The sequence below is a fragment of the Scomber scombrus genome, chromosome 5 (assembly GCF_963691925.1).
Source record: "Scomber scombrus chromosome 5, fScoSco1.1, whole genome shotgun sequence".
NCBI classification, from domain to species: domain Eukaryota; kingdom Metazoa; phylum Chordata; class Actinopteri; order Scombriformes; family Scombridae; genus Scomber; species Scomber scombrus.
In genome coordinates, this window is record NC_084974.1 from 11267845 (window position 1) to 11294936 (window position 27092).

Below are 27092 nucleotides of genomic sequence, written 5' to 3' on the forward strand. Positions count from 1 at the left end.
AAAGAGTATCTCTGTTCTCATCGTTAGACTACATACTATATAATCACTTTAATAGATCTCCACCCAGCTTTGAACTTTATCTCTAAGGTGTGTGTGTGTGTACGTGTGTTATGTGTACAGGACTCAGGATCAAGTGACATGGAGTTTTGACACCAGCAGCTTTGTGGTTGATCATTAACGGACGGTTGCACAGAGTGTGTTGGTAATGGTAGGCCTGGAGTTACAAAAATGAGCCAGTTCACAAGAGTAACACACACTGTTGCTTCAAATGCTTGTTTTGATTCTCTCAAGAAAAATAAAATAAAAAAAATAAAAAATATTTTATCAGTCACTTTTCCATACTTTGCCACTGATTGTTTTAGGGTGTTGCCCATGAGTAATGTACTTAATATTTATATAATAAATGAAGAGAGAGCAGTTTTGGAAGAGGACTTATGAATCATTTGGTGATGTTTCACTTCTTCTTTTGCAGCATTTTACCAGGTAATAGCAGTATGGTTTTGTGAACTTTAACCAGCCTGGTCTAAGAGAACAGGCTGGGAAGTTAATATTTGTGAACATACAAACACATACTGGTCCTTTCTTTTTGTCTTTGCTGTTTACACTTTGTGGTCATTGTCCATTGCCATAGCAACACATCCTGTCATTGGTCCAAAGGGGAACACGGTTGTTGTTTTTTTAACTTAGTAAAGACAATGCACTGTATCAGCCAAGTGTCTAAAATGTGTCTAAATGTATGTTGTTCAGATTTGAAATCATATTTATTGAGCATACTTAAGCTGTATTTTAACTGCATGGAAAAGGAACACAGCTTTACTAATGTCATAACAGCCATGATGTGGCTTAGATTTGAGCTCAAAAGGCATTTTTCTGTTTGTCAAATGTGAGCTGGCATGGGGCAAGCTGTGATAAAGGTCTTAACCAAACATTATTCTTGCATGACCATGAAACGTCAGCAAAAATGCTACTTTGAAATGTACTGATCACGACACATGCAGATGTGGTTTGTTTACCTTGACTAAAGAGAAATATATATATTTTGTGTTCAGTATTGAAAACATGAATCCACGTGGACTGACACTTAACTCATTAATCATCATTATTAGTCGATCAATCATATGCCATAAATAATGATGAAACAGAACACCTTGTATGATAGAGGAAATGGGATGCCGTGGATAAAATAATGTATGAGTGAGTATGAGTTCATTTTGTTTGATTTCTCCTCATTTTTGTGAATACATTTGTTGAACTTCGCTTTTCAGTGCATACAAGTGTCCCATATCCAATGACACACAAACCAAGTGTTGGTGGGCTAACGTGTTCTCACCACGAACAAACCACACTACAGTTTCCAGGGAATTTCCTTTCAGGCGGTCTTGGTGCAGTTGTTTCAGGGTTTCAGTGCCAGTTTAAATGAGCCAGACTCAATGGGAAAACATGTAGAGTTTATTTGAATTGAACCAAACAGTTGAGGTGTAAAACCAGGTTTTTGTAATGTGCTTATGATGCTATGAATAAGAAAGATTGATATAAATCTCTAGGAACCAGCCACAACATTGCAATTAAAATAAAATTAACCTCCCCTACACATTTCTTAGGCATTAAACGTCTTACAAAATCGGTCACCACATGTTTCTTTGAAATGTGACTTTCAAAAGAAATTCTCACAGACTTCTGGAGAAGTGTTCATCTCAACAAATTGCAGCATCCAGACTTGGCATAGCTACTAGCATAGTTACTTTAAAATGTCTGTTGTTAAGTATTGGCTGCTTAAAATTGGCTTAAAATCTAAATTGTGATATTCCACTTCACAATAGTGTAAACAGCAAGAGATTATTTATTGTTTTAATCTGAGTGACATTTTTAACTAATGCAAGTCCCCTTTTTGGACAGTGCCTTTTGTTTGTGTCTGTTCCTCAGATACTGTGAAGTATTACTGCATTAAATGTTTTTCCTTACTTTTTATACATTTCACAAAATCAAGTGCTTTGACAGTATGACGGGTGGTTGCCTGTTGCTCAACACGCAAAAGCGCACTGGGAGTATAAAGTGGAAATTGCAACAGGGTATTTTCACGAACTTCTGCTTAACTTGCCTTACACAATCCAAGGTCTGCGATAGTTAAATAAGATTAGACTCTGAACATTGGATATTCAGCAGAGGAAGCAGAGATGATCAATCAAACTGGTTGAAAGCAGCTGAATATTTCCAGGGAAGTAGAAAGCCTTTAGGCCCATAACCTTCTCCATATGGTCGAGAGACAAAATGTCTACATCGTTTAAACAAAATACATAATCATGCCAAAGTTAAATCATATTTTAAAGACTTTCTAAATGACTGGATTACACATCAGCTTTATAGATTTTGATTTGGTGGGATTTCCCCCCATTCTTCGTCATCCTTTTACCTAAGCTCAGTTGGTTGAGTATTGTGTGTACATGTACGTCATCCAGTGTGTTACCAGTTAAGCTATATTCAAGTTTGAGTATGAATGAATTGCTATTACTAATAATTCTAATAGTATATGTATGAATTCCTTGCAGAGATAGTGTTTTAACAGATACACTTCAGTATAGGATGCAGGGATGCTATTCAACAGGGATGCATCATTTACACCAAACATCTTGAGTGCTGCATTGACTTTTTGCAATCTAAACAAGATCTCATATAATGCCATGACATTATGTAATTCTGTACTTGGATTATTGTCCTCTCCCTGATGATGGTCCTTTGATCCACCTGATGAAGAAAGTGTGGGGAATTCCCATACTTTTAGATTTCACAATGATTGAACCTGCTTATAAAACAAGGTGTTGGACATGACATTTAGACAGAGGGGAGTTTAGTCATATACATACAACTGAATTTGTAGTAAATTTGGCCTAACTCAGCATTTTGTTTTTATCTGTGATTGAAAAGCAGTGTGTACGTGCAGCTGTGTGCGAGATGATCTAGATGCTGTTCCCTGCACTGTATACACAACAACCTCACTGTAGGCCACAAAACACTGCAGGAGAGAGAAACAGACAAGGACAGAGGCTCCAATTCCACATTGATAGTTTTTTCTTCCTCTTTTTCTGTATATCGGATGAAAATAGAATAATATAGAGAACATAATGGAACAGAATAGAATAGGTATACGTTTGGAGAAGTGAAGAAGAGGAACAAAGGGACCTAGGATACATAGATGTCAATATAAAATGTACATTATGGTGTCCTGAATTCGCAGCTATTAGGCAAAGTCAAGTAAGTTATAGTGCAATAATTGATAATCACATCACTAACTAAATGGTGTTGTTAGATTTTGTTAAAGAACCTTGAACAGATTCCTTGAGAGTCTGAAAAGTGTTATTTTTCTTGGAGCAGTCACTGTTTACAACATATAGCATTATTGTTGACTGTATCAACACATCAATTAAATTGCATGTTGGTCTGAAAAACATTCCACATGAGCTCTCTACCTACAGTACTATGCCATTAAATCTGTCACAAATCTCTAAAAGCACTGTGAGTGATTGCTAAACTGTGTGAGTTACTGTAAATTATAATCAGTGTTTGGTGTGACTCTTACTCAGAGGGCATCTTTAATCCTGACTGAACAACACATCAGTAAAGAAAAAGCTGGATCTATTCATTTCTTTTTATTCAGAAATTTATTTTGTCCCTTTCAGACGATTAAAAATATAAGATTCTTTTTTTTTTTTTTTTTTTTTTACTGTTTTGCCTCACATTAGTATTTCACAGACATAGGAATTTGTATAAATAGTACAAAACAAACATTTTTTTTCCCTTACAACACAAATAAATATCATAATAAATATATTCGTTTAAGTTAAAGAACATGAAGCAACCGATGACCAAAAGGAATACTGCGGTGTCAAATCCCTGAACCAGGCTGTTAAACAAACGGGACAATAACATATGGGGTGCAATTTACAAACCAGTAAAGATTACAGAATGTTAAAGTGGGTCAGTTATCAGATCTAAACTCACTGACATACATTTTTATACATTTTCTATTAGCACACTTTGATCTTTCAACATTCTGCAACTTATATTTGTTAGCCCCCCAGGTCTCAGAAAAAACATACACACTCACACACATGCATATATACACACATGCACACACATGCACACACACACACACACACACACACACACACACACACACACACACACACACACACACACACACACACACACACACACACACACACACACACAAAAGAGTGATGTATGAAGCTTTGGTTGAATGCTACTGGGAGACTTGACAGTTTCTCCCATTGGAATTAGCTGTAAAGTGCATTTCACAAATAAAATGGCATCAGTGACACATGTCAGGTCTCACTGATTAAGGCTACAGAATCAAACATACTGTTCATGGCACTGAGGCTGAATAGCCTGTGAAACAGGGAGAATATTTAAGGCACAGGAATGAATGATTATCACTACTGATAAGCCATTTTGATCACTTTGATCGAAGACCACATACAATTGGCTACACAGTATTTTAAGTATAAAAATAAAGACTGCTAACATTTGGGTACTAAAATTATCTCAGCATGTGTAGTTTGTCAAAGAGACTCCACTTTTACAAACATAAATTAAGAACTTTAAGTGTTACTGTGTCATCAGAATGTGACATGTCCTGATCAGTTCTGATTCTTGAATATAGTTCACACAGAAAAGACATTATTAACTATGTGTCCATTATCTTCTGTTGTTTCCCTTTGGATTCACTTAGTCAGACAGGGACAGGCGCTCAAACACGGTGAGCCTCTTGGTGGCAGAGCCGTCAAAAGTTGGAGACTCACTTCCACTGGAACCTCCGCTGCTGCTGCTGTAGCTGTCCTCCAGCGAGTCTTCAGAGGAGAAACGCTGGAGTCCAGAAGGCTTCGTGAATCCCCCGTGGCCTCCGGGAAATGCACACAGCATGCTGCTGTCCTGGTGGTGCCCATCTTCTGTGCTGGTCAAGACTCTGCTGTTGTTGCTGTTTACAGCAGAAAGATTATTTCCATGGCCACACACACAGCGTGAGGCCTTTGGCTCCAGGATGAGAGGAATGTTGTGAATGTCTCCGGTGCTGGCACGGTTCTGCTGCTGGCTGCCAAACTTGAATGCTTTTTCCTCCCACAAGTCACCAAAAACTGGGGAGAGGAGGTCTGCGGGAGGTGGAGAAACAGAGGGAGCACGACTGAACCCCAGGTTAGGATCATTAAAGGATGAAGGAAATGATGGAGGAGGTGAGCTGCGTGAGGAACCCAGGAACCCGGCAAAGCTGACACTCTGGCGGAGCTGGGGGCGTGGATTCTGACCACTGGTTGCTATGGCACTCACTTGCCGCTCATTCTGAAATTTGGCAGATAGTGGGCCTCTGCTGATTTTGGCCTCGTGGATGAAGTGGCAGCGTGAACCATAAGGGCAGTACCCAAAGTTATAAAAGGTTCTGCAGGGCTCTGTTTTGTACTTAGGGTGGCGGTAAAGTCCACGCAGCTCTGCTTCACCATGGGCAAACTGGCACTTATTGCCATACTTGCAGCTACCAGTTTCCTGGAAGCCACGGCACAGTTCAGTCTTGTAACGGTTAGAGGAGAGCAGAGGTGGGAGCTGGGGTGGGAGGTTGGATGAGGGAGGGAAGCCAGGTGGGGGAGCCACAGTAGTAGCAGTAGGTGAGGAAAAGGCCTCCAGGTTCTTGAGTTGCTCAAAAGAGGAGAGCAAGGTGCTGGTGGACTCAGTTAGGCTCATGGAGCGGTCAGGCCTGAAGGGCAGCTGTTTTGGTTTGGAGACAGGGGCCTGACCCCAGATGTTGGATGGCCAGAAAGGGCTGCCGCTGTCATCGTTAACATGCTCGGTGCTCAAGCTGTGGCTTGAGGAGAGAGGGGGGGACTGGGGAGAGAAGTAGGAGGCTGACCGGTTCACCCGACTCTGCCCTGGGACTTTGAGTTGAGACTGTGTCAGGAACAAGCCATCATCCAGGTCCAGGGTTGAAAAGTTCTGTTATAGAAAGATTTAAATGGTTACTACACAGATACTATTACTCACTTCAAAGAAATACATGTTGAATATTTATTCTTTTTAACCCTACTGTCTACAGAAAATACATTTCAAGTTCGAGTTTTCAAAATAAATCAATAAATAACGAATTCTGGAGTATACATACACATTTAAAAACTTTTTTTTAAATGAATCACATTTTTTGAAGAATGCTTGCATACAAAAAAAAAGTCAGAACAGTCTTTAAGAAAACAAAACAGCACTAGAAGTTATATAACTTGTATCTTCTATTTACGTACAATCAGAAAATACAGATTAAATGTACATAATCGTGCCTGTTTTGTGTTTCTCATGCATTATTCAGACACTGGAAGATTGGAATTCAAGAAACAAACAACTCAGCACTGACTGTCTCCCTGATCTCGTTATCTCTTTAAACTCAAAAAGTCCTCTGAGGCTAAATCTCTGCTCAACTCAAAGATTTTACTGTCAAATAAGTGAATCGCAACAGGAACAAAATGAGAAGGGAATAAACAAACAACCACTCTGGCAGAAGTTAAACAGATAATCAACCCCAACTTTAAAACGCCTTATTCCTCTTCTTTTTTTTTTTTTTTTCCAAAACAACATTATGAATACATGACTCACCTTTGTCAAGATGTCAAGCATTTCGGACATGCTGTACCCCTTTGTACAAAAAAGAAAAAAAGGTTCAGCTCGGATCCACAGCTCACAGTTTGATACCTGTGCCCAAAAACAAGTCGAGTAGAATATGTGAGCCACGGCTGTGTTGTGCTTTATAGTTTTTTTTATGTTTTAGGCTCCGCCTACTGTCTAGCAGAGCAGAGGTTTCCACTCGCTATGTTCCCGGATGACCCTGCCTTCATCTCAAGTTTCATGGTGACCTCACAGATGGGCGTAGTAAAAAAAAAAAAACCACACACACACACACACACACACACACACACACACACACACACACACACACACACACACACACACACACACACATACACACACACACACACACACACACACAGAGAGAGAAAAAAACAGAAAGACAAGAAAGAATACTGTGTATTTTTAGCTGCCTGTGAAATGTTTCAGTTTCGTAGACACGTGAAAGCAAAGTGGCTTATTTACAAAGCCCTCATGCAATACTATACATTTAGGCCTATTACTTGTTTTTCCTATTCTCATTCTGTATGTTCACTCCTATGTATGATGAGAGGTTTTCTGCAAAGTGGTAAATCATTTCAGCTCTGTGAAATTTTTCAGGATCTAAAGCACCCAGATGTGAAGTGACAAAAGAAGGCTGTTTGTTGAGAGCCGTACACTGATCCTTTTCATCCCACATAACAAGTGAGGAAGGGATTTTCTGCCTATACATGAACACGTAATCATATGTTTACAGTATATACATTTCTATGACTAATGGTAGGCTTTCAGGAAGCGTTAGCAATCATATTGTCCCCATCACAGACACTGTATGGTTTCTGAGTGTGTTTTTTTGCCCACAGAGAGGAAAGGATGTATTACTGTACATTGTTGCTTACCAGAATACATATGGTTGCATTTCCCCTTATTTCCCTCAGTTTCTGTTATGAAATCTTATATGAACAGATTTAATATATTCTGTCAGAGCACCAAAACAGTTAAAAGAGCACAACTACTAATAAGTAGATGGCAGAAACCTTTGTGCTGAAAACAAGATCGAAGTGAGTGAAATAAAACAGAACTGACCTGAACACTGGACTCTCACCTGCCATTTATATTCAATCTTTTTTTTTTACTCAGCACTGTGGTCAGTTTACACTCTTGCGACCATGATAATACTTAAGATGTTTTGATGGAAGATTTATACCCTCATCACCCTTTCTAACTGTATAACCCACAACTTAAACAAGGCCCAAGTCATTCTTATTATTCAATGGTCAAATTAATCTCATAAACAAAACTGAAACTGTGCACCCCCCATATCGAATGAATCATACAGCTTATAATTGCTTTATTATCAGAGCAGAATTGCCTCACTGACTCTTTTTATTTGCCCATACCTTCACTGCTGTGTGTATTGATTAATAACAGCAGACGCTTAACGACAGCACGATAAGCAGATTTGTGTGATACGGAATTGAGATAAAGGGGAAATGACAGTGAGAGTGACGAAGAAAGATAAAGAAAAAAAAGAGTCCCTCTGACCCAGTGAAACCTTAATAATTTACCAATGGACAAATAAGTGTATATCAACAGCATCTGCTGTTGTGCTGATATCAGCAAATAAGTGGTAACTCCTGACGCTGCTGCTTCTTGTGTCACTGACTCACATGAGTCATGATTAATGCTGGTAATGACAACACAATCCTTCTAATGAATGTTGTGCAAATGTAAAAAAGTTACTGAAATGTTACAAAATAGTGACGTGTGACAACTGTAAACAGAGAAAGAAAGGACACAGCCAGAAAAAAAAATCTAAGTCAATGTGATCACTCATTTTGACCGTAAAAACCAAATGACACAAAGAAATGAAGATGATTGACAGATGTTGCAATCTTGAAGAGGGGAAACATTTTCTAATCAATCTTTTTTTTTTACTCAGCACTATGGTCAGTTAACACTCTTGCCACCATGATAATACTCAGGATGTTTTGATGGAAGATTTACACCCTCATCACCTTTTTTAACTGTATGACTCACAACTGATACAAGGCACAAGTCATTCTTATTATTCAATGGTCAAATTAATCTCATAAGCAAAAAGAAGGGGCACAGCCCGAAAAAAAAATTGCCAGCCTTCAACCTTCAGCCAAAAATCTACATTCACAAAGATTCTCAAATGCATAAAAATGTGCTCTGTAGTAGGCTCATAAATACATAGTTTGCCTTGATATTTTAAAGTGAAACAAAATGTTATTTGGCTTATTATGCAACGTAGGTGCTGAATTTTGCTTTAAGTCCTGTCAATGTGATCAGTGATTTTGAAGATAAAACCAAATGACGGATGATTGACAGAGGTTGCAATCTTGAAAAGGGGAAAATGTGTAATCAATCTTTTTTTACTCAGCACTGTGGTCAGTTAACACTCTTGCCACCATGATAATACTTAGGATGTTTTGATGGAAGATTTATACCCTCATCACCTTTTTTTAACTGTATGACTCACAACTGAAACAAGGCACAAGTCATTCTTATTATTCAATGGTCCAATTAATCTCATAAGCAAAGATTCTCAAATGCATAACAATGTGCTCTGTAGTTAGCTCATAAATAAATAGTTTGCCTTGATATTTTAAAGTGAAACACTTATTATGCATCGTAGGTGCTGAATTTTGCTTTAAGTCCTGTCAATGTGATCAGTCATTTTGATCGTAAAACCAAATGACGCAAAGAAATGAAGATGATTGACTGATATGTTGCAATCTTGAAGAGGGGAAAATTTGGCTCCCATTTTTAAACTTTAAGTATTGAAATCCTTCAGTAGAAGTAACAATACCATAATTAAAGAGTATGATCTGTACCTGCTCTGTGTGGAAAGTACCTTGGGATAACTTTTGTTGTGAGTTGGTACTCACAAATAAAGTGTGATAGAGAAATCTTTTATAAAAGTAAGTATTAGGAAGATGCTCTATCGCCCAAGCAGTAGTTTAACTTAAAGTGTTAAATTATTTATTATAAGTATTTGAAGTTGGATGTAAGTGGCCTCTTACTTCAAATCTCACAGTATACGCTCCTCTCCTGTTGTGTAATGTAACATCTGTTTGTATTCTGCAAAGTAACAAAAGTACTTTCAGATATGACACAACTATGCTGGACTGAAACTCTCACAAAATGGAACACGTGAGTATTCATTTAGTGCACAAGTTAAATAAATAAAAAGTAACTTCCCACTTCTGCTTCAAGAAATGATGAGGTATATGATAACCACACTTCCACTGTGACTTACCGTCCATGTTCTCCCTGCTCTTATCGTAATTTCATATCTCAACATGATAATTACATATGGCTATCCCTCTCACTGCTCAACACCTTGAGTCTACATACATTCAAATGAACCATTTTTTTTGAATTAATGGTCTGATTATCCTCTTTTTTAAATTAATCATGGTTTATTTATTTATTAGTTTAAAAAAAACATATCTGCTGATTGAACTGAAAAAATGCATTGAAGTTTTTTTTTTAAGTTCAAAATCGTGCTGTAGGTGATGGCAGGTTGTAACTGAGGCCTCTTATGCAGACAGATTTACCAAACAGGAATCTCATGTTCAGCTATTAATAACTACAGCTAGACATATTAAATGACTTATCTAAATATTAACATGACAGTATTAAGTACTCTGAAAACTTCTATTAGACTGTCTACATGGGTGTGGTAAAAATGTGTCTCTCTTTCCCTTCTCATTTCCCTCTAGTTTCTTCAGACCTTTTTCTCACCAGGCCAATAAACTGGCACAGAGGTAAGGAGGGCACTTGGCTTGCTTGTGTTTATGTGTGTGTGTGTGTGTGTGTGTGTGTGTGTGTGTGTGTGTGTGTGTGTGTGTGGTTACCTTGCACTACTTGTTTCTGTATGGAAAGTCACCCTAATAGGGAGGGGCACTCACAAATACACACTCTTACATTCTTGCAATCAAACACACATAAACATAGCTTTAAGGAGAATTCCTGCTGACAGCGGCTTCCAGGTAGCGCTTCCTCCTTCACTGACTAATTGAGTCAGTGAGCACTTAATGCAAAGGTTTCCACTGGGGGTTTTCTTACATTACATTCCAGTATACATGTTGCTTTCTAATATGTTAGGACTTGTACAAGGCAACATCTGTTTTTTTGTTGTTGTTGTTTTTAAAAAAAAGTAAGTGTAAACATGTTTAAGCTGTGGGAAAAAATGTAACATGAGTAAAGGTGGCAACAGGTTGCAAGCCTGAGACTGATCCATGGTCTGTGACCACTTAATTGATTTGTTTATGTCTGTGGCATTAAAAATAATATAAACAACTTAATGTAAAAAAGGAAATACGTTTTGCTACACATTAGCATGTAAAGATGACAGAGAAGAAGAGAGTTATATATAACGTGTAGCCCACATCTATTTATTGTGCTTTGTGCTGTGTCTGTGTAATGTGTCTGAGCCGTATAGATGGATCATTAACTAAAATAGGCGCGTGTTTACCTCTATAAACCACAAAGTCTGCTTTTACAGGGAACTGCATCAGGAAGCTGGATCAGTGGTTGAAAAACATATAAAGTCACACTCAAGTCAAGTTAGTCACCTCAGCCTCTTAAATGTTTAAGTAAAAGTACAGAAGTATTATAAACACAATGTATCAGTAGGGGTGTTGTGTTAAGCAGACAAACTGAAATGGTTATATGTTATATTTTTAGATTGCTGATGCATTCATGTGGAAACAGCATTTTACTGGTGGAGCTGGAGCTAATTCTGATTATATATATATATATATATATATATATATATATATATATGATATACTGTTGGATTGTTCAGTGTGTAACAGTTTTATATGTTTTGTAGAGAAAAAAGGACAATATTTCCCTCTGAAATGTGGTGAAAAGAACAAGAACCTCAAATGTATACAAGTACAATACTTAGTTAAGGCAGCAATTTCACAATCTTTTCTCTCTCAGCTTAACTCTGTGCAGTTTTTTTTTTAATAAAAACAAACAAACAAACAAACTTTTGTTATTCTTGAAATTAAGTTGTATTTACTGCTTTGGGGATTTTTTTTAATTCCTGAGGGATTCCTAGCCAGAGTGAAAATAAGAACTGTTCAGGCTGTTCCAACCCACTTAGGTGGGAAATGAAGGGGAAGTTTTCAGTAGTATGCCTCACTCTTAGTGTCTACTCATCATTATATGTCACAGAGGACACACAGAGAACGTTAAGCTCTCATTAATGCTGACACAAAACTGATCCTTAGGTAAGATGTTAATGATGATTAATGGAGATGTGGATCTAGTTAAATTGTGATAATGTATTTGTTATCCTTTCAGATGTTATTTTAACATGGCTTTAAGGAGCAATATTTACTCTCACAGCTTAACTCTTGTTGCCATTTTGATTTTTTTTTAAAAAGAAAGCAAAAAAAAAAAAAAAAGGAAAAACATTTTTGTAATATTCTTTAAAAAAAGTTGTATTTACTGCTTTGGGGTATTTTTTTATTCCTGAGGAAGTCCTGGCCAGAAGGAAAATAGGAACTATTCAGGCTGTTCCAACCCACTGAGGTGGGAAATGGAGGGGAAGTTTTCAGTAGTATGCCTCACTCTTAGTGTCTACTCATCATCATATGTCACAGAGGACACACAGAGTATGTTAAGATTTCCATAATGCTGAAACAAAACTGATCCTTATGAAGATGGTAACGATGATGAATGGAGATGTGTATGTAGATACAGTAAATCTTAAAATTGAAATATGTGATATTTGTAGAATAGACAGTATGACAACTTAACTCTTGTTATATCGTTCTCCTCTCCACGTGTTTTTCGTTTCGGTTGCCTTTCTTTTTCATTTCCGTTCCTATTCCAGGCTCAGGTTCACCTAAAGCTCCTGATAGATGTAGTTTGACCAGCCTGTGCTTCTAATAAGTGATAGTTTGCAAATATTTAACCATGCCCTCCGTAACATCGCTATGGTGACATGCCAAACATTGCACACACAAGGCTCTACAGTAACTTAGCAACAGCAGTGGAGCAGGTTTGTAGGGCTAATATGGCCGCTACAGAAAAGTGATGAACCCGAGCTGCTCATGCTTGTGTTGAATCAGGCGATTCCTCAGAAGAAAGATGGAGGGGTGGCTTTAAAGAAAGAGGAGATATGGAAGCAGGGAGAGGGGGAGAGGGGAGAGAGAAAGTGAGTCAGTGGTTAAGTTGGTCAGAAGTCCATGTTGACTTTATCACCGGGGAAAGTACCTGCCTCTCCAGATAGATATTTATATATAGTTAGACAGGCAGATAGACAGAGTCTACACCTTTATTTCATATGTTACAGATAAGGATGTTTCTGTGTAAGATAATCTGATAGTGATGGTGGACTTTGGAAATCATGCACTGAACACACACTGCACCACTATTCACTAAGTGAACGTGCAAACACACGAGGGTCATTTGACGTGACAGAACCAGTAGTTCAAAGGAACAAATAACCCTTACTGTCCAGATTTCAGGTTAAAGTCATAGTGCAACAGCGTCATTTCCAAGCACTGGAGGTGCCTTCTTTAACTCATCAATGTAAGATTTTACATGGATTTTACAGGGACAATACTCATTGATCAGGAAAAAAACAGTTTTGTAAATGAGACAGAGTTAGCCTACAAGGTTAATATATTTGTTGTTGACCAAGGTTATATGTTTCAAAATCACCTTAAACATGAATAAAACAACATATCTTTTAAAAATAATTTAGAAAAAACATAAATTAATGAAGGTGTATGGATTAAATAATAATATGGCAGTTAGCTCCATTCTATAATGATAAAGACCTAATGGGGAAACAAATAAAAAAACCTGTTAGTCCCTGTTACAGTATACTGTAGCATGTGTTGGATAACTTTGAAAATCTCCTGCATGTTGAAACTATCACTCTGTTTACGTCAGTCTATATGCTGAGTACATTATGAGTGCCATTACCAGTAATGTAGCAGGTCAGAATGACTGATGACTGGTCAGAATTTTTTTCTTTATGTGTCAGCATTTAGGAGCAGCAGCGAAGTATGTCATGCAGCACATCTGGTGTTTTCCTTTCTCTTTTTCACCCTCATTTATCTAAGTTCTGCTATGCTTTTGTTTTACTCAGTGGTATTTTTTATTGTTAATCATTGATCATTGGGGTATTATTTGGAAATGTTGATATTCTATCAAGAAGTAGGAGCTATGGAAGCAGCAGTTGCATGATTAATGTAGTGAAGTGATCAAAATAAAATATGTTTCTTTTCCTTGGTTAGTATGTTTTCATTCTTTGATTCTTGTCGATTGAGCCTGTGAGAAAACTCAGGGCCCGCTGTTACTGAAAGAGCATCAGATCCTCTTCTCAGTAGTATATGGTATAGTTTATGGAAATAGAAAAAGGAAGAGAAATAAAAACAAGTTGTAAAATGACAAGTGGGAACATTATTCAATTATTATATGATTAAACCCATAACACATTTTCTATAAAGGATAATAAAGGGATGAGCCTGAACTCTTGTCAAATGTCAAACACTTTGTCAAAACTTTCCACATGAAGAAGAGTATGTTCTGTTCTGTGTATTCAGATCAACTGAGGAGGTTAAAGATGTACACAGCTCAAAGGTGTAGCCTGTGGCACAGATCAGCATGATGCTGGACTGGTTCGACTTGTTTCCACAGGGTTTCTTCTCAAGGCAAGATTAGTCACGATGCAACTCATAAACAACATGGAGTACAAATGTGTGTGACCAGTGTGCAAAAAAATGTGGTGCCCAGTCCAAAAACCCTGTTATGATTTTAGCCAGCCAAGGATTTGCAACACTTTATAGACTTGCTTTTAAATGTTCTATTGTGTTATGTTTGAGCGTAAAACGGCTCTTCAGGGCCTAAAAAGATACTTCAGTACCTGACAGAAAAGCAAACATTGTACTTTTTCTACCATACCAAAACAGAGGATTTTAAGTGATTATTCAACAATGTTGCAAATTAGTTGACAGACAAATATATGTGTACAATGTACAATATATATGTGTAAGCATATCAAGCAATAAAAAGTATGTTTAAATATTTATTTTTTTGCAAAGCTCATCAATTATGAGGAAATCTCTGGCTTCCTCTATCGGTTTCCTCCAGAGTGTAGTTTTGGAGGAATTTCTGCTGTGGGCCAAACTCCGTCAGAAACAGATGTTCAAATAAATATAACAATATTCCAGTTCTACCCTAAACTTTGTGAAAGCTGTGACTGCAAACTCAGGTAATATTTTTTGCCTTGGAGGAGTCAAATGAGGTGGTTTTCTTGTAACAGAGTGAAATCTGGGACGTGTGTGTGCACGTGTGTGTTTCTATTCTAGAAGGGTGTTTTCTCTGAGGAGTCATACATTTCTCATCTAGACCCCACTCAAATTTCTCAGTGTGAAGTTTTTTTCACTTAAGGAATAAACAGGCACATCACAGATGTAGACAGATCAGCTTTTTGCCAATATCCTTCCCACTCACTATAAAGTAAAAACAATACTTCAGTGTGAAGGATGTTACACAAAACAAATTCTTTCCTTGTGTGGGATTGATTGATAAAATTCCCACTGTTTGGTCAGTCATAAAGATGCGTTTTAAAAATAAATGAATCATTCTCTGTTCACAGCTCTTCTGTCATCCATCAAAATTCATTACAAGCTTAGTCATGTGGATGCTGTATACATTTTTGCAATAAATACTGGATGTTTACTTTATTTACCTGCCAAGTTCTGAAAGATAATAAATGAAAGAGAAAGGAGTGATGAGACTTTTTAAACAAAAACTTCTTATGCAAGATCAAATAATCTGAGTTGTGTTGCAAGAAGGAGCTCCTTGAGCGATTTTGCAACACTAGTACTTAACAATAAGCACATAATGTACTATTTGTGTACCAAAGCAAATGTTCTAGACTATTCAATTTATGTTATTTGGATTTGTGGACAGTTGGATGAGGTTATTCTTTCTACCTCTACCTCTTTTCTACCTTCACGAAATTAGACAAGATAGATTAGTTGTTTTATGAAACTCAAATGTCATCTTTGTTGTGCAGGAAAATACATTGTCCATTGATCTGAACTTTAAATCATCTTGGTTGGATTATTTTAATTAATTATATCCAGGGTTGAGCCAAAAAAAAATTCTCATGGCTTCAGCTGGTTCAAAACGCAGCTGTTCAGCTTAACAAATACTTGATGACAATTGCTCCTATTTTAATCTTTCTTTACTGGTTACCAGTCAGTTGTGGTTCAATAAGATTTGACTGATTACCTTCAAAGCACTTCACAACTGTGCACCTAGCTACATTTCTACATCCTCGTCCTTCGGCGGTCTTATTGGCTGAAGACTCAAGACTAAAGTCGACTGGGCTTCAGCAGCTCTGGGAGTCATTCCCTGAAGATTTGAGGCTGGCAGAGTCTGCAACATCTATTAAATCACTTCTCATAACATATCTTGTTTTTTAAAAGGCCTTTACTATACCACACCATTTTATTCTCAACATGTCTTATCTGTTTCATTACTACTGTTGTGTGTTATTTTTATTATTATTTTTAATTTTCATACTAGGAGTAATTTATCATGATGATGATGATGATGATGATGATGATGATGATGATGATGATGATGATGATGATTATCATTATTATATCCATAGTGATTCTGTGTAGTGAAGTGTGGGAAGTGAAAGCGTTCAAAGTGTTGTGAGGAAATGATACCTGGGATTACAGAGTTGATCTTGTTGTTTCCATACCTCCATATGAAACATAATAATAGTAATAAATAGACACCAAGTCTGACTCTCTCCAAGTAAAATACTGAGCTTTCTTGTAAAACCCTCACACACATTGGCACACCAAATGCTTATATCAGCAAGTTAGTGTCCTGATCCTGAGTGTGTTTTTGTGTGTTGCAGATTGTGTCTCTTATGTCAAGGACGACTCTGTGTGTTGTCAGGAAATTTCTGCATCTGTCGCTACTCTGGGACTCGTTCAGTGTGGAGGTGCTTTCCCGCTGTACTGGCTCCAATGGCTGCTGCCCAGGTTTCATCCTGTGTCCGCTTAGCTCCACGTTTAGCTGCAAGATCTCAGCAGATGCTTTAATTTTGGGACTATTTAATCACGGTGTTCCTTTGCCAAAATTGGAAGGACATGGACAAAGTTCAGTGCTGCTGACAGCACTCAATTGTGTATTGTCCACAAAAAAGTATTTAAAAAGAAAGGATGAGCAAAATTGTACGTTAGGTGGCATTACACAACGCTGCAACACGGATTCGCAATGAAAAAGTCTACATATTTTTATTCAAGTTCATTTACAGCCATTGTGCTATTATGGTAATGGTAAACAGAACTGACTTCACAAAGTGCTAGGAGAAACAAAGGTGCCAGTGTTGTCCATTATGACTGAATGGAAAATTGCCTGCTCCAGTCCTTTGCCAGTGTTTGACTCCAAAAACAGAAGAGGATATTATTGTGGATGTAATTGTTATATGTGTATCTAGTGCCAGGAAAGACTTTAAATTCGTTACAGGAAATCTTTGCAGACTTTTTAAAACTCTGACCTTTCAACACTTTTATCATAAACTCTTCAGAGTTGAGCAATAGTGTTTTTACAGAAAACAACCAGACAGATCTGGGCATGCCAGTTCCCAACTTTTCTTTCTTATGTCAGTTCCAAACCTTTCCTAATTCGCTCTACATCTATTTATTTATGTTTTTGCCCTTCGGCATGTGTATCAACTCCCACCGAGACTCTTAATGAATTCTCTTAAGTTGTACTATTTCCCAAAACCTTTTTTTCCCCCCTCATTCATTTCCCTTCCCACTTTTCCAGCAGAGTATATTACTTGCTTCCTTCTTACACGGAAATGGGGTCAGATTGCAGAGAGGCAGAAGAATGAGGGGGGAGGGATAGACGGGAACCCACAGTTGGAAAATGAAACAAAATGTTCTGAACCGCAGGCGGGAGCAACTTCCAGGAAATGAGCTCGGGCTGTGAGTGAAACTGCCCCTAAAGTTTATAAAATGCTCTTGAATTACACAATATATGGGGACATACTTGGCAAGACGAAATAAAATTAAAAGAGCCATCGACACTGCCATAACTGTCACATTATAGAGAGACAGTGTGAAGTTTTTAGAAGTGGATTTTGAAAGAATTGCCCCATTAATGCTCAAATGTGATACTCAGCACAGCGTAAAAGGCCTCGGGTAATAAAGTTTATTTGCCTGGGAGAAAAAACAGAGAAGAGAGGGAGGAGAGGAGATGAAAAATAGATGAATATTTTTAATGACTTGCAAAAACAGTAATCTTGTGATGCTTCCACTAATTATTTGAACCTCTTATATATATTTAATATAAATGAAGATAGGAAATGCATTAACACATTAGACATCAAGTAGTAATTCTAAGCATTATTAGTTTACTTTTTTTTTGCTATATTTTTTGCCTCTTCAAATAAACTCAAATGTTGGGAAATAATTTCAACAGAAGAAATGGAAACAGAGATCAATGTTCTTATAGACAGACAAAAGTAATATGTCCACAAATTTCCCCCAGATATTCTCGACTTTCCTTCTTCCAAGGGATGTACTTCTTCTAAGTCTCATAAAAACCTTCCAGCAAAATTGCCAGGAGAATACATGACTCTCATAAAGCAAAACTTAATGAATATATTTTACTTTATTATGTGAAACAAAACAAAAACAATGAGGCTTCACTGCTTTGAATTGATTAATGATCATTTATAAACTTGCCTTGTATTCTACTTTTTAAATAAAATGTTTGCAAATGGAGAATCTACATACATAAAAGTAAAAAGGACACATTCAACAATAGTACATCATTAACAACCACAATAATACAATAATACAATCATCATTATCATCATCAATCATAATAATACAGTGTCAACAATAATACATCCTTAAATAATAGTGTTAAAAAAAATACAGCGCATAATGCCAGGGTGTGAGTCTCTTTTGTCTGTAAGCCTGTCAAACAAGGAAACGTGCTGCAGGAGTATAATGTAATGATTGACTTTTGTAGGTTCGTCCTGCTTTTCTGGTCTTACAGCGTCTCGTGATCAACTTCAAGGTAGATTAAGATCTGAGATGGTGAGTTGAAGTCACACAGCAGCATGAGGGACAAATATAATGGTTTCGAAAACCATCTAGGGCACGATAAGACAAACTTTACTGAAATGCATTTAAAAGAAACAACATTCCTTTATGTCCCTAGAAGAACAATTTATCAGTGAAATAATTGATGTAACCTAAAGACAGATTTGGACTCTAACAGAATATTTCAGTTTTGTCGTAGGATCCTTTATAACTGTCAGAATGTTTCATGAACAGCATATTTTGAATCCAACAATCATCATCTTCTGCGTCATTCCCCACTGTCTCCCTCTGTGGTGTTGCGCAACTATCCTCTCTTCCATCTTTCAGTGCTGTTTGACTGCATGCCGAACTCCACTGATAAAATCTCTTTTTTATATAACCCTTATCCACTTATACTGGTGGTACCTTTTCTTTCTGAATGCCATGGAGGTGTTTATTCTGCCTCAAGCCTTCTCTCTCTAACTCTGTCCCTCCTGACTGTTTCTTTAAAAGGAAAAGTATGTTCTTGGCTTCACTGCAGGAACAAAACACACACACACATGCACGAGCACACACACACAAACACACACACACACACAGTAAGAGGGAGAGATCAGAATGAGGGAAGTAGGGAGTTTCGCAGATGTGTCTTGGCTACAATCATAATAATATGCAACAACTGACAGGGAGAGTTTGAGTTTTTACATTTGAACCTTTAAGTGTTTCTATTTCAGAACTCGCACATGCAGCACAGCTGGCTGATGGGGCAGTACAGGTCAATTCCTTCTTCTTTGTCTCTCTCTCTTACCTAAATTGAGGTCAGTTTTACTGTGCATTTATCTTTAAAATAACCACTTAACATACTAGACTGTTTAGTCGCTGCTGTACGCCGGCTTTAAACTCATCTTTTTGAAATTCTAACGTTTGTAAGCTTAAAGAACTGCCTATTGTTGAAGCATAAATATCAGACCACCTGTATTTGTTTTTATTTAGCATTTCAACCATGAAAGTCAACAAGATAATGATAGATAAGATAATGTGAAACCAGCAATGATGCATGCAAAAATATTTTGAATTCATGACATTGCAGGTGCGTTTATGGTGAGATCGGGGACTTTAAGGCTGATACTAACAATAGATGGATACAATAATGGCAATGAGCACAAAACACATGCGGCTGTCACGAGATTGGCCTTGAAACATGATGGAAGTAAACATGTTGACAAAAGTAGCTGAGAGTCATGATAGAGTAAGAAATAATAACACAAATGTATTTATTAAGTGTTTATGAAGGCACAGTGACCTCAACTTCTGCTATCCCTGTGCTTTCGACTCAGTTTTATACTTTTGTGATGAGAAGAAGAGATATAACACATACATAACACACATGCATGTATATGTAAGACAGTGAGAGTAGAGGAGCACACTGCAAGGTATCCTCAGAGTATTTACTTCATAGTATTATTTGACAAAAGTGATGGGAGGTCTAAATAAATAAGTCACTGACATGGGGAGACCAAGAGACACTGAAACTTCTCTGTCCTCTGTTCAGTCTGTCAGCTCTCTTCCTCCCTCTCACATACACTTTGTATTTCCCACTACACCACTATTGACACACACAGGTGCACACAACACACACACACACACACACACACACGCACACACACCCTCACACACACACACACCCTCACACACACACACACACCCTCGCAAACACATAGGACCTCAGCTGTAACTCACATACAATCTCTCTCACACTCTGTCCACCGCTGCTTGCTCCTCACATTTGAAAGACTCTCTTGTAAAGTGTGTGAAACAGTATGGAGGTGTAAAGATGTAATGGGAAAGTAGTGTACGTGTGCGTGTCACCTAGGTGATAAAAACACAAGATCATGTTCATATGTCACATTCCAGATCAACTTTATAAATAAAAAAGTAGAAAAATACATATTAGGGGGAAGTAACTTAAGTTCTGCAGCTGTCGCATATTTTAAATTTAAAGACCTTATTCAGTTCTTTTCAAACACAATGTCAGACCATTACTCAGTTTGTCTTTTAAGTCTACAGATAATAACAACATAACATTACTAATTAAGGAATATATTTTAAGTCAGAGCTTCAGACCAGAGTGGGCCTACATTGCCATCAAAAACACTTCACCAAAGAAATGTTTATTAAATGTCATGTTTATATTTAGGTTATTCAGGATTGATACACCATACTACATATACAGACAACTAGTATAATATAACATTAACTGTGGATGTGGATATGCATAAATGCAAACATTTAAACTGCCTTCAGAGAGATACAGGGTACATATATTATAATATTATGAAAGCAGTTTGACTGCACATGATTGAAATATGGCATAATGTGGCAGATTATTTGAACAAATATATTTACAGCTATTTCATTATTGCTGCTTATCTTACTTCTTGCTCCAATATTGTAAAAAGTCTAAACAAAGCAAAAAAAAGCACACGTTACACTACATTACTGTATTTCAAGCTGTATCTGTTTTGATATGATACAAAATTAGAATATTTCAAAAACAAAATCTCCTTGTCATTTGTTTTCATTAATTACTTCATACAATACACATCTGTTGTACTTTGTGTTCTTTAAAAAAAATGTTGATCTGGTTTGTCAAGTCATACCTATCAAGTGACAATGACAGTGCAGTTTAACTTTGTCACTTCAACTTCACAAATGCAACACAAGATGCTTGTGATCTTTGCTGTATTATTTTGTGAAAAGTACAGCAGTCCTCCATCTGTTATTGCAGCTTTGATATGGAGCTCTTAATACTGAACAAGAAACTGCAGCTATTAAGAAATACAAGCAAAATGTGGCATGAGGCAAACCTGGCAAAGGTATTTTTAATTGTAATCCTGGAACAAAATCCATGGTCTTTATTCCTTTTCAATGGAAATCCAATCTGTCATCAAGACATAAAAAAAGGGCCAACACCTTCTTTGTGGTGCTAACTGGGTCAAAAATGCTGTCAATTCAACACCTTCACACATATTGTAATTTACACAAAAAGTGCAACAACTGCATACACACACACACACACACACACACACACACACACACACACACACACACACACACACACACACACGCACGCCTCCACAAAGCCCTGTGATCACAAAAGAAAAGCCTGACATTTATCGTTTTTACAGTAACAGGAAAATCACTACATTACTGTTGATCACTAATGTGTTAGTAAGATAGTAACCCAGGTGACTTGTTCAGTGAACTATACACAGACTGCACACACAAAAGCATATAACTGTGTACAGAAGGAATTATAGCTGATAGAGAAAAACAGCATGGATCAATGCATCCCCTGACATTAAAAAAAATATGTTTCATCATATTGTGCATCTGCCTTTGTGCGTGTGTGTGTGTGTCTGTACATATAAGGCCTGAAGACAAGTTTTTGGGTGTGGCCTGGCATTGCTTAAGTTTGAGAAAGGCGAGGTCTTATGACATCATTAGGTGAAACCTGTTTTCAGTTTGTGGCAGGAAATGATGCAGGCACCAGCGTGTGTTTTTGTGTATGTGAGTATGGTGAGAAAACAGTCTACTTTTATCTCCATGCTGGCTTGTGTGTTTAAACAATAAAGAAAGCGAAAGAAACGGGTATTATATGCTGTGTTTAAAGTTATAAACAACCAGAAATCCATGATTCTTGATTCAGTAACAGCTTTAGTTCATGAATGTTTTGACTGGCAGTTACAACAGCAGCTGGGCAGGCTACATTATATAATGGACTGTGAGTCACTGAGTTGTTTATATGACAGACAACACACATAGACTGGCACACACAGGTCTATGTTGTGTGACTGGACTAGACCAAAAGAGGTAGAGGGATATACACACACAAACACAAACACGCTCTGTCTCACACACACACACACACACACACACACACACACACACACACACACACACACACTCACTCACTCACTCACTCACTCACTCACACACACACACACACACACACACACACACACACACACACACACACACACACACACACACACACACACACACACACACACACACACACACACACTCACTCACTCACTCACTCACTCATAAGGTTGGTGAGTCAATGAGGAATGTGTGCTATGTGGGTCTGAGCAGAGCTGAGTGCACAGCATGAGGACAGCAGCTGGGACCCTTCATGCTTGTGCTTGACAAGCTTAAAGGAATGTGCTATTGCTTAGTGCTGTCGATAAAAGGTCAATCTTGAACTTATCTGTGTCTGTAGGGCCAAAAAACATTGAAATACACCTGCTGTTGACTGAGGAAAAAAAGCCACTGGTCAACTTAGAGTCAAGCTCAGATTAATTTCGGGCATTCCTACAAAATCCAGAAATTGGCACACTTCATATATGATGTCACCCATTGGTTTGCAGTGTAGCCAGCTTGAAGTCCAGAGTTGCTGCCTTTTGTTGGTGCCATATTTTCTGGTTGGAGCCAGGACTTTCCAAATAAGGAGTATGGCATGTTGCCTTTCATGCTCTGGAAACAAACGCTGCTACCTCGGACCAAAGTGAACGTCAGCTTACTGGGAACATTAAGCGTTGCAAACTTGGACTGATGTTAGGTACTTCAGCTAAATCATGCTAAAGTAAGTAGCATTATATATACAGAAATATTGTCAAGTCTTCAAATCTTGTCAATGGAGCAATACTTTCCTAAATGACCACTAGAAGAGGAACCAAATTTAACAAAGAAGTTATTATTTCCTGATGCCTTTTGAATGGGAGTCAATTGGAAATATGGGGTTTTTGTAACCAGCATCACACTCAGAATCCATCAATAAGTAACATGAACTTTGGCGGGAAAAAGCTTAACACAATTGCCATGGCTTCTGGCAATTTTCCAGAAATCTAACAAAAGCTGACTCTAAGAGTAAGTGAGTGAGTCAGCTTACTACAGTTAACTCCCCCGTACCGCTCCCAAGATTAGTATCACCACCAGTTTTTTTCCTTGAGGAAATGTTGCAGAGTTTTAGTATTTGTCTCCAATCTCTTCTCCTCTGTTGACTCTTACAGAGGAACAAACCCTGTACAGTTTTGTTTTGGTCCTTCAGGTTGGCAGCTGTATTATTAAGCAGATACCTCCCTATCTTTACTATTATTTTCTGCACTGCAGCTGGCATTGTTGTTTCCACTGACTAAAAATGCCATGATCATCAACATGAAAGGAGGCCAATCTATTTGCCAATGTACAAACCTAAAAATACAATGGGAGTTGAACTAAAACATTCTATTGTCTTGTGGAAAGGTTTTCGTAACACTAACCACTCAGCCTATATTATTACAGTGAATTGTAAGATGTGAGTAGCACAAGTATAGTAACCACAAGGTCTCTCCCAAAACTATAATGACGGGAATTAAGACTTTCTCATGATGTCGTAAACCGACAAATGCTAGAACTGCATGATTCACAGGAATGAAACACAGATGTGGGCGACCCGCTTACCCAATATGACCCAGATGCATTCAGAAACAATGTTGCAGAGAGAATACTAGTAACGTGATTTAACCCATTGCTATGCTGAAAAAGATCAGCAAAAATAGGGAAGACAGTGTCAAACTTTGTATAAGTTAGTGACAAAGGGTAATGATAATTTAGGGTTAGGGTTAGGGATATAGTAGAGAGCTGCAACATTTCTAACTGATGAAAATGACCCTTTAACATGATAGAATTAATCATTTGTTTATGGTTTATATATTTTTAAAAGTACCAGCTGCTACCCATTCATCACTACAACTCTATCTCTAGGTGACGCCCTGGTATGCCCTCATTGCAGGTATGTACCATTCACTGTATATATAGATGGATGTCATGACAGGTGCCCAAAAGTGAAGACAAAACCGTGGCCGGCTGCTGGCTGAGCCAAACTAAATAATCAACGTACATGTCAAATGAACTCTTCCCAAAGATGCTTTCTGTCATTTTACATAGTTCTTATGCTGATGTTTGTCCAAGTACTCATTTTTCTGATACATTTGTTTTTAATTTGTTATTTGATGATATAAAAAGGAGGTGTCACATCATGATTGACAGCTGTGAGAGCCATTCTTAAATCTCCGTCAGGGGGTGTGTTGCCATCATCCCACTGCCCTACTCTACTGTGCATACTGGCTCCAAATTATATCACACAAGCAAGATGGCAGATCTCGAAACGGAGATATTTTGGCTTCACTTTAGCATAGCGAAAAGGAAGTGGAGACAAGTTGTCCATACAGTCAATGGAGCACATCATTTCTCTGGTTCATGCCTTATTTAGTGTCAGTGTACTGGACACATTCAGAAACAGCTTTTAGTTTCAAGAAATTAAGAAGTGACTTGGGAGTAGATTGACCTGTTAGCATCTGAAAGTCACTGTTTTTTTAAGGCCTGCAACGATATTTAGGTTAGTTGGATGATATATTGTCCCAGAAATAATGGTGATAGAAAATATATAATTGTCATTTTAGCACCATTTTATGCCACATTTGCCGTTAACGTGATACAACTGGCTCAAATACCATACTTACCTATTTGGGAGTGTGCCAGGGAGAATTTTGAGTGTCTAGAAATGTCTGGAACCAATTGTTGATATACATATCAGTACTTTTCTGTCTTAAAAATGAAAACACAAACAATTTATGACCACCACAGCAGCAAAACCCAGGAGAGACTCAGCAGATATTTCTCATCAACTCTAGTTTAGTTTAGTAGCAGCTGAGATTGTCACTACAATGAGAATAGATGGTCCACCTCAAAGGTCAGTCCACCTTAAGTTAGCCAGGCCAAGCTAGGCTAACTCCTTGTTGCTAACTTTAGGGCTAACCCCTTCACTTTAATCAGCAATATTTACAGAATACTAGCTTCTAAAATCCAGCAAAAAAAAGGTACTAACAATTTACCAAAGTGCAAACACTGGCAAACTAGTTGATGTAATGTTTGTTAAAAAGTTCCTTGCAAACAAAATGTGATTAAAGCAGTACAGGAGATGAATTACTGTATGGGGGGATAAACAAGAGATGTGAATGAATAGCAGTGTGAAGGCCTTTGGGACAGTGTTCAGTGTTTATGATATCATGTGCTGAGATTTCCTGCCCAACCTTCTTGTTACATATCAGAACAACCGTGTCTTCTCTGAATAGATGTATATATTATTGACCACTCTATTTCAGTTCAAAGTCAGTTGAAGAAAGCAGGAAATTACAGTTTCCAGCCCCGATAATATACTTGGTTTCCTACCCATTCACAGTTCATTTCCCCCTCTTGTTGTGATGCTACAGAGAGCATGCTACAACGTGCATTTGTCAAACCACAGTCACACAGACTCACATGATTAAGAATACCAAGCACCATCATACCATCAAAGAAACAAACTAGTGAGTCATAACCACAATTTCTTGATTTGAAGAGACATTGCAGTAGAATGTATAGCTTCTCATTTGTTCTATCACTTACTGTATATGCTTCATGAAATTACTGTATGTTATCACTCAGTGTTACTTTTCTACATTTACCGTACCTCACGGCCCCTTCTGGCCATGCTTATCAAGCTCTTTGTGGTGGGAAACCTCCACCCTGAAACAAAAACACAGTCAAATAACACACCTACACAAAAGAACATCAAGTACAACAGGCAGGTGTTTGCCCTCTACTCAACGTCTCCTATGAACGTGTAACTTGTCACGTAAGTTGCCTGGTGACACAAACTGACCAAACCAACAACTCTTTTTTTTTTTGGTCAACACAGATCTCTTAAGACAGGCTACTGATAAATGACAGTGACTATCAAATGAAAATGTGGCTGATTATGCCACGCATTAACAAGAAGGCTGTGTGGTGTGTGTGTGTGTGTGTGTGTGTGTGTGTGTGTGGCAGTGTGTCTCTAGAGTATAAAATATGGCCAGAGTACACATAAAGCAGGTGGATTGTTTCAGGGTTTCAGATGTTTGGTGGGGAGCGTGTCTATGTTCCCACAGCTCTATGTTCCCAGAGCTCTATGTTCCCACAGCACCTATGTTTCCACAACTCTATGTTCCCACGTTTCTAAGAAATTATTTAAATTTAGGCCCTATGTTCCCACAGCTCTATGCTCCCACATTTCTAAGAGATTATAAAAATTTAGGCCCTATTTTCCCACATTTCTAAGATATTATTAAAATTTAGACCCTATTTTCCCACAGCCACAGACATGTGGGGTGTCCTGGTACCTCTGTAAGGCTACGAGTGAAAGTCCCTCATGAGCAATAATTTACAAATTAAGCACTGGGGCGGGCA

The 27092-nt window shown here is 37.8% G+C and overlaps 1 protein-coding gene and 1 long non-coding RNA gene across 2 annotated transcripts in view; one reads left to right on the top strand and one right to left on the bottom strand.

Annotated features, from left to right (window-relative positions):
• Positions 1-3629: 3629 nt before the first annotated feature.
• Positions 3630-6814, bottom strand: zgc:162730 (uncharacterized protein LOC564559 homolog). The gene is made up of 2 exons (XM_062418955.1): positions 6646-6814; positions 3630-5997 (listed from the first exon to the last, which is right to left on the bottom strand). Exons 1-2 carry the CDS (start codon positions 6673-6675, stop codon positions 4744-4746), a joined length of 1284 nt encoding a protein of 427 aa, XP_062274939.1. The 5' UTR covers positions 6676-6814; the 3' UTR covers positions 3630-4743.
• A 12699-nt stretch (positions 6815-19513) lies between these two features.
• Positions 19514-27092, top strand: part of LOC133980936 (uncharacterized) — a 30904-nt gene continuing 23325 nt past the window's right edge. The window contains exon 1 of the long non-coding RNA XR_009925194.1: positions 19514-19557. This is a non-coding gene — a long non-coding RNA (uncharacterized LOC133980936). The remainder of the gene's footprint in view (positions 19558-27092) is intronic.

Coding starts and splice junctions, on each gene's coding strand:
- zgc:162730 (XM_062418955.1), bottom strand. CDS start 6,675: ATGTCCGAAATGCTTGACATCTTGACAAAG. Junction 5,998..6,645: donor TGCTTGACATCTTGACAAAG/GTGAGTCATGTA, acceptor TTTCTATAACAG/AACTTTTCAACCCTGGACCT.